This window comes from Carassius gibelio, chromosome A3, assembly GCF_023724105.1.
Source record: "Carassius gibelio isolate Cgi1373 ecotype wild population from Czech Republic chromosome A3, carGib1.2-hapl.c, whole genome shotgun sequence".
In the NCBI taxonomy this organism is placed as follows: domain Eukaryota; kingdom Metazoa; phylum Chordata; class Actinopteri; order Cypriniformes; family Cyprinidae; genus Carassius; species Carassius gibelio.
Genome location: NC_068373.1, coordinates 15888620 through 15908205, shown reverse-complemented (window position 1 = coordinate 15908205; position 19586 = coordinate 15888620). Strand labels below are relative to the sequence as shown.

The 19586-nt window shown below is 36.5% G+C and overlaps 2 protein-coding genes across 2 annotated transcripts; both read right to left on the bottom strand.

The window, feature by feature from the left end:
• Nucleotides 1–73: 73 nt before the first annotated feature.
• LOC127948905 (protein FAM83F) lies at nt 74–8845 on the bottom strand. The gene is made up of 5 exons (XM_052545749.1): nt 8031–8845; nt 4620–4787; nt 2612–2733; nt 1619–2499; nt 74–908 (listed from the first exon to the last, which is right to left on the bottom strand). The coding sequence occupies exons 1-5, from the start codon at nt 8490–8492 to the stop codon at nt 859–861; spliced, it is 1683 nt and encodes a 560-aa protein (XP_052401709.1). The 5' UTR covers nt 8493–8845; the 3' UTR covers nt 74–858.
• A 142-nt stretch (nt 8846–8987) lies between these two features.
• On the bottom strand, nt 8988–18116 carry LOC127948909 (GRB2-related adapter protein-like). Its single transcript, XM_052545755.1, has 9 exons — nt 17946–18116; nt 13944–14018; nt 13492–13608; nt 12807–12898; nt 12518–12637; nt 11407–11590; nt 10959–11063; nt 10466–10564; nt 8988–9753 (listed from the first exon to the last, which is right to left on the bottom strand). The coding sequence occupies exons 3-9, from the start codon at nt 13567–13569 to the stop codon at nt 9577–9579; spliced, it is 855 nt and encodes a 284-aa protein (XP_052401715.1). The 5' UTR covers nt 13570–13608; nt 13944–14018; nt 17946–18116; the 3' UTR covers nt 8988–9576.
• Nucleotides 18117–19586: the final 1470 nt, after the last annotated feature.

The window sequence follows — 19586 nt, the reverse complement described above, 5'->3', positions numbered from 1 at the left end:
AACAGTACAGAAATTTATATTGATAACATAATAAAAGTGTACAAATCATTCCATGCAAACATAAAGCCACAAGTTTTACATTGCTGGACTGTATTTTTATTTATATTTTGTACAAACTGATATAATTAAGATGACATCACAGTAACAACATTTCAGCAAAATCTCAAGGGCAAAAAAGTTTCTAATTCACTTTCAAACACCAATGCAGCGATTTCCGGTGAACTAATTAAACCTGCATGGGGAACCTTTTCACCCTAAAGCAAAACTCCCAATCTTACAGATTCCTATTGAAATGGCTGAATTTCATCTGGAAAATATTGCTGAGCCATGGTAAAAGAGACTGCACCTTTAATGGTAACCGATCACTCATGTTTTTATTTGTAATCGGTCAGCTTTGCTGTGGAGCTTTTCCCACAGACTTGAGGATTGGGTGAGTGCAACTGATTAGGACTGGGTAAATATGCAGGGCAGAGATCTGCTAAAGAGGAAATATGTGCATCATGCTACATTTTCAGAGTCTTATATTCATACAGTTGATCTCAGCAGTCCTCCTATGAGCTCTGTAACTGGCAGGAGGTCACATGATCATTGTATGCTCACTTTAGTTCAGTCTTTTTTTTTTCTGACAACAGCTCCTCGCAGTGTCAGCAGCACTTCCATTTAAACACAGCACTAATACTTAGTTTTTCAGCTGACAGCTGAATCAATATTATTTTAGGGAGAATCATTATCTACATCTTGTCTAAACAAAAAAATTTAACAGTTTATAAAGTTAATATTCTCATTGAAACCTGTCCTAGTATCCAAAGTCCTGATCTAGAAGCACATGTTCTTGTTGATTCCTCTAGCAGAAATGCCTCAGGACTGAATACAGGCCTTCTTCTGGTTCCGCCTCCGCCCTTTCGGGCCTGAAAAGAAACAAAAGATGTCAAACAAATCTTAAATATTTAATTATGGCTGTATGAATAATCTAAATAGAACTGATATGCGTTAAATCATAAAGGCTGCAACTGAAATAATTAAATAGATGCATGCTTCAGAGTGAAGCGTGGCACTGCGTTCTTATACTTTTGCTGCATCTCAGTGTCGCCTCAATTGAGCACTTTAATATTCATTAGGGAACACAACATCATCTTCTCATACTTTTATGGAAAAATGTTGAAAAATGAAATTATAATATTTAGTAGATATTAGTTTTGTGATTTTATAGTTTAATTATATTATAGTAATGTAATAAAATGTAATATTTAATATATTATTTCTCAAATACTTTTTCTCAAATAATACTACAAGAGTAATATATATATATATATATATATATATATATATATATATATATATATATATAATAGTAATAATAGATAAATGGCAATAAATGATTGTTATTGCTATTATAAATGATCAATGTTGATGTATTATCACACAATCTTGGCCAAATTGTGTAGCCCTACAAACAAGCAATCCTACAATGTTTTTAAATCATATTTTAAATTGCAATCGCAATTTTGATCCAAAAACCAGCACACAATTTTTTTTCTTCTCCAAAATATGCAGCCCTTAAATTCAAAACATCGCACTTCTTGAAAATGCTGTACATGAGTATAGTCAGGATACACACCGTCCTCGCCATCTGTGGCAATAGTCTGAAGAGAAACACTCCTGGGACCCATTTTGTTCTTCTTGAGTTTAAACTTCACCGGTGGTGGATTCTCTATGAACTCAAATGTGTCTTCAACTTCACCAATGCTGTCAGTCTCTGAGATCTTGCGAGGAGCGGGAGTAACGTGTTTGGATGTGTCTTCTTGCTCATTAACATGATTGGCCAACCAAGATGCTTCCTTGGAGTTGCTGGTAACCTTAACATCTGTATGACTGATCTGTTTTGCACCCGTGATGGGTTGTTTTGTGCTTTGATGGGTTGTTTTAGAGAGAGGGTCTGGACTCTGGTTGTTTGCTCTGCCTTTCAAGAAATGCCGAAAGGAAGAGCGCTGCTTTTTAGAACCAAACTGCAAAAGCTTCTTCCCATCGCCCTTATTATCCTCTGTCCCATCCGGGGATGTAGGGGACTGTGGACGTACATGATCCCCATTTGTGTAGATTAATTTTTCCATGTTATTCACAGGGGCATGGTCAACATAGTCTCTCAGCTTAGTAAGATCCTGCAGGGAGCCAGTCACACCTAGACTGTTTCCAACGACTAAAGAGTACTTGGGATTATGGTATTTATGTGCAGGCACCTTTAGGTTGGCCTCTTTGGAGTCCTCTACAGAGATCTGGAAGCGTGACATGGATACAGGAACTGTGAGTTTGTTGGGTTCCGCTGGCGTTTTCAGCACAGGAACTGACAGGGCCGGCTTACAGATGTGAAACTCCCGATACAGGTCCACCGTATCAGACACAGCGTACAGCTCTCTGAAGTCATTGTCGAAGAAGTCAACAACTTGTCCTGACATCACCGTGATTGTGTTGCGGTTCATCCTAGAGGAACTCCACGTAAAACTATAAAGATGGGAATGATACAGAAAATGGAATGACAAAAAGTGTGAACAAATGTACAACAATGGTAGACAAAACTGCAAGACGTAGTGTTTGCTCTACTGTATATACGAACCTGTATGATCCAAACATCACTTTCTCGCCATCAACCAACATGTACTTTGAGCACAGTGATCCTGGCAGACGACCAAAGGACAGTGGCATGCCTGAGCCCCTCACGGTTCGCACACGCAGGTTCTGAAAGAGCAGAAAGAGAGAAAATATGCTTACACTGCATCATTTCTGGTCTCACACAACTGTGTTCAATAACATCATGTTCAGTTACCAGAGGATTGCTCTAAAAGAATAAAGAAAGATCCGTTTTATCCAGCCACAACGGACTCCAGAGTTTTTAATGGAAATATATTGCCTTTAAAGAGCTTGCACATTAAAAGCAGCAGAAAACAAAACTACCGTGCTTATAATAAATGCAATGTTATCATCTGTTGTTGTGGCTGATATAGATACTGTTATCTTTATAGTTACTGTTGGTGTGAGCGGACCCTTGGTATAAGGAAATGAGGAATGAGGCGTCGGAGCAACACACCTGACATGGGCAAATATCCGAGGTGAAGTCGGTAACGACAGGTTAATAAAACAAAATCCTTGCACACAGAGGTGTAGCGGTTTCATTTGCACACTGAGGACTTGAACGAAAGGAATACTGTAGTGACAAAAGGACTTTAAGTACAAGGCTGGCATGGATGAGGAAAAAGCAGAAGCGTGAGAGATGAGAGCACTCCACAACTCTCCTAAATGAGATCAAGTTGCCTTTTTCTTAGTTCTGTTCAAATCTGCAGATCCTCTTTCAGGAAATAACAATGCTGAATTATCCAACTCTATTGCTCAGTTTAAAGCGTCAGATGAAAAGCCCTAGTGTCCCATCTAAAACAATCCACATAGATAAGGTTTGTTGGCAGTATTAGGGACAGTCTTGCAGAAAGAGCTGGGTTTCATTCCACAGCGCTGTTGTGTGTGTGCACAGCGGATCAGGAAGTCTGTTGAACCCTGTGGCAACAGCTCCAGAATCTTCCTGAGTTTCAAGTTGACACAGATCCTTTAAAGGTCAGCTGACAATCTGTTAACGTGCGTCTGGGTGAGATATGGTGAGTCACGTGTTCAACGTTTGACGACTTTTCCAGCAAAGCCTGATAGGGCACGTCTGACACTCTGAATATTGCTAACATACACACATTATGATGTTTTGATAACACGTGTCTTCACTCTAACTGGCATTGTGTGACCAAATAAAAGAGCAACAGGGATCATGTAGGTTTACTGATGGCTAATGTTAAGAAATAAAAATCGAATGGGGTTGAAGAACAGACACTGTTTTTTATACTGTAAAAGTTAAAAGTTTTAATAGTCTTGTTAAGATTTCAAATGTTTATCTTTAAACTCCATGGACTTAACAGTCAAGTTTATTTTATCATTAAAAATAATAATAAAATTGCACCTCTTAAATGTGTTAAATAAATAAGATTATATAATAAAATAAAACATTTAAAGACCTTTAAATATAGAATTTTATTATTTTGGAATTTGGTGCAAAATATGATCCTGACGTCAGATTCAGAGTGGTACATTATCTACAACATTAAAATTACATTTCAGTTTCAATTGAAATCAAAATGAAGTAATTTTTACCAAAATATTTTGTATTGTGACATTATTTATGGGCAAATGTACATTTTTGACCTCCAATGTGCATTGTCACAATGCATCCAAATGTTTTACTTTTACTATTCACATTATTTTAGAATATTACGATTATTTTTGCTAAGATACAGACATTTTAAGTATTTGTTTGCATTAAAATCATAAATTAAAATCAGTACAACAAATACTACCATGATGCATAAATATATATAAAAAATAATGATAATAATTTTATTATGGAAATGAGATTTATTTTTTATTATGGTAGTAAGAATAGAAGATTTGTGTGTGTGTGTGTGTGTGTGTGTGTTTAATTTTATTAATAGTTTGTGCTCAACTATCAAACGTAATGCCACAAAATAATCGCCCTAAAATTGGCTTCATTTTTGTTTAATGCAGAGACAGCTTCAATTGTTATCCCTCACCCTCAGGTGCTGTGCAGAAATCTGCAGTCTGCTGCTCATGTCCAGGAAGTGCGGCAAGCCGTTCTCCTCCAGCAGCAGATACACAGCCACCCCTCTCTTACTCGCAGCGTCTAACAGATCCTGCAGGATCAGCAGGTCCGTCAACAGGTCCATGACCACTGCAACCAACTGAAAACCAAGTGAAACCAGACAGTGGTTAGAGCTTAGCTTATAAAATTAGTTTATCATTGCATCTGCTTTGAGGCAAGTACAAGCCACATTGGGCATTTCTGATGATGACTCTTTCTGCAAACAATCTGTTTAAAAATTTGTTTGAATGAACATGTGAAATCTCGTACAGATGGAGGGATAACGCCGAGCAGACACTCTCCAGTTCAAACACAAAATGAATTACAAGCTATTTATGAAAAAAGCAGTCAATCTGGGTCAAAGGACACATGTGTTATATATAAACCACATACTGCAGTGTTTTAACAAATAAAATGCAAACTAGGTCAGCAAACTCATCATGACTTGGAAAAACAAGTTTAAATTTATTGAGTCAATTCAAAGCCTATTTAAAGCTCTAAATGTTTTAAGGTTAGGCCTCAGTCCCTTCTTCATCCTCACTGACTTGCAGAGCAAATGTATGTAAATAAGAACGAAACAATTTGCATTAAAGAGAAAACACAGATAACAGCCGAACAGGAGTGTCGGTTGACTCACTTTTGATAACACAGATTCAATTCTGCTGCTGAAACCAAAAACATATGAAAATGACATGTTATATAGATCATAAACTATTCTTCAGACAAGGAACTAATAACAGTTGTAAGCTTCTTGCGCAAATTACAGTACAAGGAAATGTTATTTTTAACATTTTCAGTCAAGCATGTTTCTATCGGTTTCTCAAGAGGACAGCGTCTGCTTCACATGACTTCACATGACTTCAGAAATATGTCTTTTGAGAGCGTCAGGATCGACCTGAATAATGTGTAAATACCATGTCCTGTGGACACAGTCTAAGGTTAACATTGACAGCTGATTTCCTGAAACTAAAATGAAACTCTAGTCAGCAATCGGCTGTGAACTTTTTAAAGCAGATCTAAATATCACCCAGTTAAAGATTACTGGACAGTAACTCGATAAATGTACCCAGAATGTGAACCGTATACAGTGCGTTTCTTCTGTTTTTCTTATAGATGAATAGTAAAGTAACAATTTAGCACAGTTTAGTTACAAAAAAACTGTATAAAAAGTGTAACTAGAAAACAAAACAAGGGCAGCACCTGTCAGAACATCATTAACTCGGTTTGACAAGTGCATTTGAATACGTTTCATTGCAACCCACCAACAAAAAAGTATCTACAATAAAATTAACCAGCTATATTTCATACTGTATTCATTTTACTGCTACCAACAGAGATGGCTTATTAAAATCAGGTCCAAAAATCATAAGGATCTAAGCATTATCTCGGGATGTATGACAGATTGATGATGTATGAGAGGAAACAGAACACAGTGTGTGTGTAAATGACTTTTGACTTGAGGCCTCTGGCAGTGTGATTGACAAGGCACTCAAGGCTACACGAGGGTGATTTCCTGAATGATTATTACTTCACTCTTATGACTGAAACTCATCATACTGTTCAAAAGCTTAGAGATATTTCTATACATACTACCTGATCTCTGTCCTCTGTTTTTTGGGGGGAAACTGGTCTTTCTGAGAACAGATTTTCTTTTCAATAGTTATGTATTATTCTAATAACGATTCCATCATTAGATTGAATAATTACATCAACATTTGTTTACATCAAATTAAATGAATATATTTGCTAATTCTCAGTTTTGCAACATACAGTATGTATACTTTTTAGATTTCATTTAAAGTTCAAATGAACGTTTCTGTTTCATATTGATTTGTAGGACTAAAGGCCAATGTTTATTCAAGGTGATTTCCAAATAAGATCTCAGAGCTATTACGCAATTAAACGGCACTCCAGTGAAATACCCACAGCCCCAGGGAGCCAGGCCTCAGCAGTTTCTGAAGAAATGTGCCTTCTTCAGCAAACAACAGCTGCTGAACTTAATTCTTAAGATTTTTACTTAACTTTATCTGATTGTTCCTTCTTCCGTATTCCCACAACTTTAGTTGTTTTAAAACAGTCAGGTCAGAGTTAAATGTTCATTATTTTATTAAAAGATGATCTTATGCTCAGTGAAAGGAACACGATCACATGACTGACAATTAACTTCAGAGTATGTCATAATGACAGCCCCGTATAAACTTACAGTGAAGCTGTAAGTCAAATCATGTGAGTCATACAATTAAAACCAATAAATCTATAAAACATCTTAGATATGACTTCGCATAAGCCAGGACACATAACTTATTTCCTTAAAATGAACTATTTTAGTTACTACTTTATTTGTTAGTATTTATCCTGTACTCCATTAGTGACTAGTACAGTATATATTTTTTTATTTCACTAACTATTTGATTTCAGAGTGAGGATCTATGGTTCAAATATCAACTATTCACTTCCAACTAGCAAACAGTTTTACTATTAAGGCTTCTGTAACTATTCCAAAAGATACTAGTATTCAATTCAGTACACATACATTTTTATTTGATACAAGTACCCATGTTTGAGACACAGACTTGTAGTATTTATCCCAGCAGTAACATTTCATATCTCTCTAGTTACTTGGCTTTTTCTCTCGGTTTAATGAATGGTTGTACATTTGAGTAGAAACAATGGGAATACACAACTTGGTTTAATAAACATGTACTATTGACTATTCAATTACTACCAGGAAAACTAGATAATGAAAATCTCTTGGAAATGGACTAGTTAACTAACTACAGACACTATTGAAGAAGTGTTGAACTGGATGAGGACATCACTGAATCATCAATGAACTGAGCTTAACTGAAAAATTGACTGTTTGTTTTTGTCCTCTTGCATTATTGACATGATTTTCCTGTCCGACACTGTAAAGCCGCTTTGAGACAATCTGTATCATATAAAGCACTATAAAGGTGACTTGACTAGTAACTAAGTACTTATACCTCAAGAATAGTTACAAGTAAATAGCTACAAGCTATTTGAGTAGCTACAAGCAACACACAAGTTAGAAATATTGTAATTTTTTGACCCGTGCAAATAGTAACCAGCAACAACGGGATGGTTACTTGTTTGGGATACTACTGTACTAGTATAATGCATACGTATGATTTCTAATTGAACAGATATAGGTCACCAAGTAGTCTACTAATGACTAACGAATAGCTATTAATCACCTAATTAGGCTATTATTGTAATTCTTAGTTCTACTAGTAATAATATATATATATATATATATATATATATATATATATATATACAATTTTGTAGTAGGAATAGTTGGCAGACGGCTATGGTCGCTTACCTTCGTGGATTCTTGAATGAGTCTGCGGACCACCTCTTTAATATGCGGACTGTTGTTTTTTGATGGGTGGGTGTAAACCGACACCCGAGTTACCCCTTTGTAATGCCCGTTGCTAGGCCAACCGATGTCTAGCGGAGGGATCTCCGTATCTGACATGGTCGGCCAGTAGGTTGAGTGAACACCTGAGTCTTCACTTGTATCGTGGGGCGACCGTGAGCTGCAGATGTCCGAGTCACTGTCATATTCCTGGAAGGTGTCCCGCATCCATTTGATTTCCCTTGCAGAGAGAAAGTCTTTAATATTATCCTCTTTGAGGCGCATCTTGAACGCGCCATCCCCGTCCTTCAAGAGCTGCTCGAGCGCGGCCCGCTGCTCCTCGCTATAGTAAAACTCCGGCTTGGACTCCGGTATTTTCACGTTGACATGTTCGTCGTCCAAGCATACTAGCTGAGACTCAGCCATGGCAGCTGTACTCCCGGAAACAACGGTTCACCTGCGTGACTCCAGGCGGAATCGCTCAGCACACCTTTACCTGTTTGAGTGGTTGGCTGAGGTGTTTCTCAACGAGATTGAAAAGAACGGTTGGGCGGAGCTTCGGTAGAGCGGTAGGCGGGGCTTGTGAGTTGACATGATGATGACACTTGTTTAACTTCAAATAAGTACGGATGAAACGGTCACGTTAGTTTCCTTGACTGACGCCAACTTTTCTGTTTCTTTACCAAAAAAAGTAAATGGAATACAACTACAACCAATAAAACAAACAAACAAATAACAATAATAAGTAACAATTAAAAGTTTACTTTTTAAAGTTCTGTTATAGTTTAGCTGTAACTTTATTTCCTCCGTGGAACACGGAAAATACAAATTAATTCCTTCAGGTTGGAAACAACATGACAGTGATTAAATTATGACACAATGAGTTTGAACTATCCCTTTGAAAATATCACTTGACTTAGGTTGGAAAGCAGAACGATTTATTCAAGCTGTTATTATCATATTTGCCATCCGTATTTTCCATCTTGTATAACAAAACAATAATCATACCTCTTCTGCCTGTGCCATGGGTCTATTTTGACAACTGACACTTGTTGAAAAACGTCTCTTTTTAATACAAAAATTGATACAATAACAAAATCTTTGCTTACTGTAACACTGTGACTTAGTGTGTCCTACTGAAGATCTTAACATATAAACATGAAACGAAAGGTCATTGTATGAGCTATGTACTATATAATTCAGTAGATCATATAAGAGACATGTCTAGTCATTCTGAGAATCTGACACATAAGGGAAATGGTTTGGTTTACTCTTCGTACCATATTTGTGAAACTGAAAAAAAAAATGGTTATGTATATGAAAAAGAGAAGCAACAAAGAGCTTCAGGAGTCTTTTTCTCACTTCTCCTCAACAGTTCTGCAGCCAGTTTTATAAGAAGTAATTTGAAAATAATCATCCAGTCCATGCATTACTGAAAGGGATTTGGTAAGAGAATGATGGATTTGACTCTTAGCATACTGATTCCACACCTCTGAGCAATCAGAAGACTTCAGATCGGTTCTGTGTAGTTGGCAGGGAAAAGACCAGTCCTGCCGCGCAATCGACCTTTCCACCACGACGCATCAGAACGGTCCAGTACGTCTATGACGTCACCTGCATTGAAGCCCAGCTCGTCATCTTCCTCTGCTGTGAAGTCATACAGTGCTATCACCTGTATGGTTGACCTCTACAACACACACACACACACACACACACACACACACACACACACACACACACACACACACACCATAAAGGTCAGTATAATATAATAATATAATAAGTATAATAAGTACTAATATCCTTCTGAATTTAGTTCCTTAATGTACCTAAATGGCTGGTTCCTATATTATTCTTTTTTTAATACTTGGGACATGAAAATAAAATCTAATAAATAATAACCATGTATAGCCATTTAAAGATGCAGTGTGTAATTTCTGTACATCATGAAAAAAAAAAAAAAAACTTTCTGAACACCCTCACATTCTATTGGCTGAACAAACTGTTAGTTCAGCCCCCATATTCATGCCATTGGTAAGTTGTCTCACCATATAGTGTGTTCAAGTCCTCTTGGGAAGTTCATATTTATGAGTTTTATTTAGTTACATTTTCTGTTTTTATACATGCAACTTAGATTCAGAAAATTCAGTTTCCCTTTCGGAATTATGACTTTGTGGTGGCACTCATGTGTGATCAAATTGTAAATACGATCTTTCCCGACTTGACTTAAATGCACCATAACATAGGATAGTAGAAGTATTTTAAACTTGCAAAATATTACACACATTGCCTTTAAAAAAAAAAAAGAAGAGATGTTCACACAAGACCTAAATAGAGTTTTGTGTGATGATACTCTTGACAGCTCATGAGAGAGTTTTTGAGAATTTCTGGTGTCATACCGGAGCCGGCAAAGTTTCAGAGGTTCGCCGAGGGGCTGGGCTGTTCCTCCCTTGGTGTCCCAGAGTGTTAGCTTTTTCCTCAACACTTCCTCTCTTACCCTGAGAAAAGATTTATCAATAAGTCCCTTTTTCTTGCAGTACAATTACAATAATTACAATTAAGATATTTGCAATTTTCTTATATATATATATATATATATATATATATATATATATATATATATATATATATATATATATATATATATATATATATATATATATATATATATACACACACACACACAATATTTTAGATTTAAAATAATACGATTTAATGCGTTTTCATAATCCGTTTTTGCAAGACTGTAGGAACAGCTGGTTAGTTGAATGGAATAAAGACTATGGTACTTCAATATGAATGACAGCTTTTCAATAATTCAGCAAAGTTTTCCAGTTTTAAATGCATGCACAGATGGGCTTGAATATGACTGTTGACATGCTTGTACTGTACCTTCTGGTTGTGAGTTTGATCTGTTGTGTTGCGGTTTTGTGATAAGGTTGGGGGACCGCCATAACCACCAGCCGGAGAAGGCCGAACTTCGGGTGGACTCCTTAACTGAAAATGAGGACCATTTATAGATTGTATTAATATTATTCATCTCCTGTACACATACTCTCAGCTTCATTCACATTTAAAAGCCATGTTTGACAGAATTGGCTCATATTGCATTGAACAAATCTTAAATTTGAAATAAACATTTTCACCACAGAGCCTTTTTTGTTTTTATTTCATCAGCTGTCTCTTGAAAAACTAGCGAAATCAGCAGATAAATGCGTTCAGAGACAGCAAAAAGAAAGTTTAATGATTAGGTATGTCTTCACGGAGTTCAGTTTAAACAGTAGCCTAGAAGATTAAAAGCAAACTGTATTTATGGATGTCAAATCTAGAGATTATTTACAGGAGGAGGTGCTCGTGGCTCATTTCCACTTCCGTCCCGAAGGAAGATCTCCCTCTGCTTGGATATGGAGGTTGTCTTGTAGAACTCCACAAGCTTGTTTAGAGAGGTAAACTTCTCCGTCCACAGGTAGTACTGGCCCGATTTATCCTTCATAACTTTGAAATGCTGAACATCACACTCGTGTCTGTGAGCAGTGAAAAAAACACAAAAAGAAAGCAAGATATAAATACATGAATGTGAGAAAAATGAAACCTATCTGTTCACACTTATTTCAGTGTCATATGGCAGGCTGATATATAAAAAATAGTTTCACTTACAAAAAGCTAATCAATCATTTAGCAGAAGCTTCTAACTTATTCAAGTTTGATTACCAGCCCTCAGGACATATTAATGTCCAGCAATAATTAATTAATTTTCTATAAACAGAAGCTTGCATAACCCACTTTCTGCACTAGAGGGAACCCTCGCTCATTCTCTCTCTCTTTCTCTCTCAGTCTTACAAGGAGCATTCAGTTTGGACCCACTGTATAGGTGATTTATGAGAGGATGGCTGAAACAAATGCACTTTCTGACTGCTGTAATAAGATGGATGTTATTGATGCATTATTGATGGAGTGTTTCCATAGGCCAGATTCAGTTTGTGTGTGTGTGTGTGGGCCGAGATGGCTCAGGTGTGAGGCTCTAGTAGTCTATGAGGATCTTTCAGCCTCATGCCTTAAAAAGACTGACATGACAATTTGTGGGATTACAGATTGACAGCATTTTAAGGGTGACCTTCATGGGCCAACTGAAATACTAATACTAGCCTAACAAGACTGTGACCTTATCTCATTTTGTGTTTTTGATTTTTCTTCAGCAGAACACAAAAGAAGATATGTTGTAAAATATAGATAACCAAGCATTTTTGGTTACCATTGACTTCAATCATACTGACAAACAATGTTGTACAGAACTAAGAAAGTCATACAGGTTTGGAAGGACACGATGGTGTGTAAATGACAGAATTTTAAATTTTGGGTGAACTATGCCTTTAAGCAATCACACAGGCAAAATCAAAACCTGCAATCCTAATATGAATCCACTCATTCCATTCTCTCCTCATTTTTGTTACCTGACTGAGATGGAGAAGTCTCCAGGGGAACTCTGGCTGCCACGGATCAGGAAAGCACCCACTTCTCGGGACTTGAGAATCTCCTCAGCCGAGCCACGACTAGCGTTCTCTTTGTACCAGCTGTAGAACATTTGGAATCCAAATACAGTTGTGTGCTTATTAAGTCCTTTAACTCTCTCTTGCTTTGTCTTTATTTACTTACAATAGACCAAAATATTAACTACTACATGCTCACGAGTTTTTTGCATGTGGTAAACAACAAACATAAATATCACAAGCAGAAGCTCACCTCGGCGTTTGCGTGTCAACATAGTTTTTAGGTATGAAGCCCTCATGACCATGTAGCTCTGCTTTGAACCAGTCGTCTTGAGTTCCCAGGATCTGTTTAAAGTAATATTTGTTAAAAAGAAAATAATCCCAAAGAATAAAATCCCATTTCTTAAGCCCTCATAAAAAGGTAAATTATAATTATGAGATTAGAAGTTATAATTGTGACATAAAAATTAAAATTTTGATGCAAGTCAAAATGATTAGATAAAACTTAAATCACTTAAAAAAAACTGAAATTATAAAATGACATATAAGTCACAATTATGAAAATTTAAAACAATCACGATACATTATCTTTGCCAAATGCATTGGCAGTAGCTATAGTGTAACCCCACTGACTTGATAGCTTTGCACCTTCATTTGTGTTTAAATATCTCTCAAACTTGTCAAAATCTGAAATGTCTCATTTTCTTATCAGTCATGGAGCTTCCCAAGAAATGTATAAACCAATATTCAGCAAACACAATTTTTCTTTCTGCGATATTTCCAAGAAATATAGCTGAAGTTGTCATATAAGCGCAAATACTTGTTTTCACTGTTTCCTCTGTATACTTAATTTTTTTTTAGCTAGCATCTGTAGCATTTTTCATTTGGTGGTCAATTCAAAACTAAGTGGTTGTGCATTCGAGTATTCTATCACTCACCTTCAGAATGTCTCCTTTGCGGAAGCTGAGCTCATCTTCTGCTGTGCCATTGAAGTCATACTTTCCTCTGGCCTCCATGGCGAAATATGGAGAGGTTGAACAAAGGGAAGTGTCAAGCTGCCATAAATGGGAAGAGATAGAAAAAGTTTTGAGAAACCAGGGTGAGAAAATGAAGAAAATAAAGAGTAAACGTGTAAACCTCATGCTTGTGAGAAACCAGAGAGGTTAAACACCTGCTAATGTTCTAGTGAAGCAAAACCAGACGGCTGTGGTTAGCTTGCTAGTGACATTTGTATGCATTGCAAATGTGAGCTTTTACTAAAGTGGAGCACTCATAAAAAAAAAGAAAGAAAAAAAAAGGTTTTAATAGGGGAAAACAATATAGAAATAAATGAAGCAGGCAATTAATGTATTATTAACCCATAATTGGGAAAGAAAAGGTCACATCTTACTCTAATACACTGTCTGTGATCTGAGGATGTTGAGACACTTGTTTCACTTGTTTCAATAGTCCATCACACCTCCACCTAAAGAAAACACAGAAACAGGCCAAAATTAACAAACCAAAATGAATGGAAGACCATAGATGTAGTCCACATGAATGTGTCCTAGGTCTTGGGTTCCAGGTCTTGTGAAGTCGGATGAATCCTTTTGAGTGGGAAACAGATACATTTTAAGTCATTATTTACTGATTTGTATTTAAGCTTTTTAATCTTTTCTTGGCGAGAACCCCATCCCCCCGTTATCTTTGCACAGAAGTTATTCTAAGAGAACGTTTTCCACCAAGTTGGTTGATGATCATTTTAACCAGATTGGTTGAGAAGTTTAAAGGTGCTCTCTGTTCTCCTCTGAATTGGGCTTTTCAGAGTGAAGAGGAAAGAAAGGGATGCTGGTAATCAGGATCATTTCCATTAGGATCGGGGGAAGGAGGAAATGCAGATTAAATTATATTTAATTACTACAGTATGATGCATGTCCTTGCCCATCCTCCATTTGAGATGGTGACTGTACAAGGAGAAAACACATGCGCAAACAACAAATGTGGCTTTGGCTCCCTATAAACGAACTTTGCAGAAGTAAACACAACCTTTTAACCCTTCATTACCTTTTAACCCTTAGCCGAACACAGGTTCATAGGTGATGTTTAAAGTTTAATATTTCATACACTTACTTATCATTATTCACTAATAATGATCTCATCTGCTGCTGTGGACTATTGTTCTAAAACTTTACTACTTTTTGTCATTTTTGAAACTCAACAACCATCCATCATCATGTGTGAATAGTCTGACTCTGACTTTTCTTTTAATCGGTTTACTAAACTGTTGTTTTTGGTGAACTATCCCCATAAGTTTCACAATATATATAATAATTTAATGCATATTATTTAACAAAGGAGTAACCTCTGTAAACAGCAGTCAAGGGGACATATCACACATATTTTTTCCCTCTTTAGTCTTGTAAATAAAAACTGAAATGTGACTGTTTTTGTTTTTTACTATCACTGGCCAGTACCCTAACATACAAAATCTGAAAGGTACTTGATTTGTACCCTATTTGCCCCTAAATTAGTACCAGGAGACAGTTTTGTACCTTTTTTTCTATGAGTGTAGCATTTCACTGCATTTTATTTTCAATATAATTTTATCTCTTATAAAGAAGAAAATGTTTTGCTTCATTGTCATTCAGTACGTCAGGCTCAGGCTCTTTGATTCCTCATAATACATAGGTTATTTTCTTACAGAACTGCTAATGATAATGATCTGCAGCTAGGGTTGGGTGCTATACTGGTATGAAAGTGACTACCGGTATTATTTTGTATGCTGCCTGTAACTACTTTCACCTTGAGTTTCATTAAAAATAATCGCACGCCTCAGAACGTTCGTCAGCCAATCAGATTCAATCATTCAACTGCCAGTAGTATAAATGGTTATTTATTTCTTTTAAGCTTTCTTGCATTTACATGGGAACATTCTAGAGGTTTCCGTAACATTCTCATTGTGGGACTAGTCATAAAAAGATAAAATGCATGAGTAATAAAAGATTAGCTTGTATACATTTTCAACATATATTTTATTTTTCATGAGCACTGTTAATGATATGTGAGCTTCATATTCAGTATGTCAAACACCATAATGAAACATTAAAAATAGAAGCGGAACAAAACTTTTCTGAATATTTGTTTAACAGCATAATTCTGTCAGTTAAATCTCCTGTGATGTTTTTGGCCTTATATTGAAGATGGTGTGCTGGTTTTCAGTGTCCTACTCCGACATAGTTTTCGATGTCACCTATTTTCAATTTGTCAAGATTACACTGAGCCACACTGTGAGACATGGATTTGCAGTCATCCGTCCCTCCCTCTCTCCCTCTCCCCTCTGGCCTTGTGAAAAACCATTTCTCAGATGAGCAGCGATTAGATATGAGAGCTGATGTGTCAGTCATGCTAATGTGCTCTGTCAGTTCCACAGTGCTCAGTTATCTTTGCCTAAACTGAGCTCTTGTCGAACTGCAGGCAGGGACAGAGGAGACCCGATGATGCATGTTCAAAAAGCAACAAATTAACATGAAATAAAGTGCAAATTGGGCCACATAGGCTAATTGGAAACATAATTTATTCCCTGACTGTAAGTGTTACAGAAACACTGTCTGTTCTCTCTTCTTTAATGACGTATAATTAGTGAAGTTTGTGAAGGGGAGAGCTGTTTTGTTTTGGTTTTGTGGATTAAACAGACTTAATTTGACTATGAAAGAGAAAGAGCATATAATGAGTGAGACAAAGACACAGAATAATTTACAGCAAATTAGATTAGATCAGTTCTTTGCATTGAGATACTTCAATTAAAGGGAGCTAATATTTCAAAGTTTTTCAGAAAGCAAAAACCTTTTTATATTCAGGGTCCAAAAGTTCATACTGAAAATAAGATATCCAAAATCCAATTCAAACTTACAAAAACAAAACCGTTATTATTTAAAATGAGGTATGACATATTCCAGGCTCTACTAGGTCATTAATCAAAAAGATAGATTTGTGACACTGATCATGTGAGTCTATACACATGGACAGAGGTTTTCCCTTCAATCCAAGCTCAAGATTGTCTTTGGATTGGTCTCAAATCATGTTGGAGAACATGATCATCAGGTTTATTTAAATCATGCTGCTGTCAATAAGCAAAAGAGGAACAAGCCAAACACTAAGAAATTATGAAATTCATTGGCATTAATAGTGAAATTCAAATCTGCCGTTTTTTTCTGATAGGAATTGTTATGATTCTGATTCTGATAGCAATGATTAAATAATCCTTTACAAACTTAGTACTGTTGAACCTGTCACATTTCATCTGCCGTCCACTCCCTATCATACTCTGTCAAACAGCATCTGTGATATCAAGATAACACGGCTAAACCCATGTGAAGAAACCTAAATGCAAATGAAAACACAGCATTTTGCAAATATTTGTTGTAAACCGATTTTCCTGTTTTTCCCCTAACCTTGAAGCACAGACCTCAGGGTTCATGCAAACATGGCTAGATCAGAACAGGCATTACCAGGAAGGAAGGCAAAAAAACAAATAGCAATTTAAAGACTGAAAGCTGATTTGTCTGTTGTGACAGAGGGTAGTTGTTTTATGGATAAACACTGAGCTTTAGTCTCGTTCCCTCGATAGATGGTCTCTTTGTGTTAGTGCTGCTATGCCGCGGCCTAGTGCTTTTATACTTTACGAATATACTGTATGGTCACAGAGTATGTACAAGTAAAACAAAATGAAAAAAATTGCATAATTTTGTATGTAATTTAAGAGTTGATCATAAGATACAATTTACATTTTAGAAATAGGGAAATTAGACGGGCTTCTGTTGTAGGCTATATATTCCAAATGAGTTCTACATTCCCTTGTTTGGATGATAGCCTATGTGTGTGTGTGTGTGTGTGTGTGTGTGTTTGGACAACAACCACTTCTTTAATATTACTGATTTATAGTAGTCAATTATACTCAAAACTACAGTATAAAACCACATACTTGGAATTATGGGGATTATGTAACGACCAACCGTCTTGTAAACCTTGAATTCTACATAATATTTAGCTATTTCTAAAAGGTATTTGAGTTTCCAATACTACCAGTGTTGGACATTGTCTGCTCTTCTTTCACTATCCTGGCCAACATTAATATTTGAAGTTAATTTCATACAGTATCTACGTACGCACACTTGCCTACAAAACTAATTTGGCGCATGTATGACGTCATTAAATCAACAGTTTTTCACATGTCTTTAAAATAACACGTTAGTATCAACTGAATCATAAATGCGCCAAGCTTTAAGGCCAGTAGTGAACAGTTTAAACGAGCATCTTGTGTCAACGCGCCCGCAGAGAGCTGCAACTGTCAAACTTCACACATCTGGTAACTGCAACTTTGAAATAAAACTAGAGGCAAACCAAATTACTTTACCGTAGTCTCGCTGTTTCACTGTCCGACAACGAAGAAAACACGAACCACCTGGAGCGGAATTGTCACCAAATTGTCTCAAATCACCAGTGGTTACTCAACTGTTAATCCGCTACCTGCACGCGCGTACCCGTGTGGCCGCGTCTCGAGGCTCTGCTTGGAACACCACGCACTCTCGAGAACGAGCGGAACCGTTGTCTCCGCCCCCTTGAAAAAGGCAATGTAACAGAACTCTGAATCACCATGCGAAATATTCAAACACTTTCAGTTTTGTTGAACGTATTTTTTTTTTTTAATAAAATACTGTCATTCATTTTTTTTTTTTTTTTTTTTTTTTTTTTTGGAGATCTTCTTGCACAACCCGATATTGTATTTTTGGTAGCCTACCACCTTAGCTAAATGACTATCTAATAGACGTTTTAAACAATAAATTAAGCTTTTTGTGTCATATTTTTTAATTTCTAAATATACGATTATCTTTTAATGTAAATTTGGTGGTTACCGAAACACTTTGAAACCATTTTTAAAACGTATAACTCAATGTAAATGGAACACCCCAAAGCTATTTATTTTGATATATAACTTTTTAAAACATCATACTGGTTTGTGTGTGTGTGTCCATAGTTAGCCTGATACGCAAATTCCTATTTTTTATTTTTTTTATTATTATTATTTCTGGTAAATGTTAAATAACTGTGTCTTCATGAGTAACATCTGCACTTAGAGAGAATGATCACACAAATTCTGCACTTTTGCTCGAGTGGCAAAGCATGTGGCAGGAAACCCAGCTGAGATCAACTTGCTGGAAATGTGTGGTTTCTCTCGCTCTCTTTCTCTCTCCAACACACCATATAAGAATGCTCGTTTCTATCTAAGCAGTTTGCAACACCCAGACATTTTTATCAAGCACATACAATTTGATTGAGCTGGACCCTGCTCAAGTTCATGGATGTTCAAGCTTTGATAATACGGTCCAAGTTAGGAAAAAATGTGCTCAGAGCATATGTGCTTATGGTTGTTTGGTGAGGTTCCCCCTGCGCAAACCTTTTATGCACCTGCAGGAATCATGTCAACACCTCAAGCCATATAAAATGCATTTGCATGACACAAAAAACAAGTTTAGTTTTAACAAAATGGCAAAAAAGTACAGAGAGGTAGACAAGAAAAATGTGACCCCTTTTCCAAGAATCCTCTGAAATGGCTGTTGTTTAATATCCAGGTGGATCTGAGCTGCGGTAACTCTGGGCTAACTCCTATTCTAACTCTCTTTCTGACAAATATCCTTCCTTGTCTGTCAATTATTAAGTTACGCTTCCTGACAGAACGCAGAACATGACCTCAGAAAGGTCAGAATGCAGAAGTAAATGGAATTCCACTGCCGTATCCGGACCATTTGTTATATAATGATTGTCCAGTACTCTCGCATGCCATTATGTGTTGGTCACTCAGCTGGTCATGCTTGGCTTGATGTACAGTAAAGGTCCTAAAAGGTATCAATTTAGCAAGGTTAAGAGTCAGATAAGATAGAAATATCTCCTATAAATTTGACAGTAGTTTTTTTTACAGTGTGCATGTGCTGGAGAATTAAGATGCATACAGTACACTCCTGTGAAATGTAGTTTGTAGGTTTGAGTATGAAGTTAA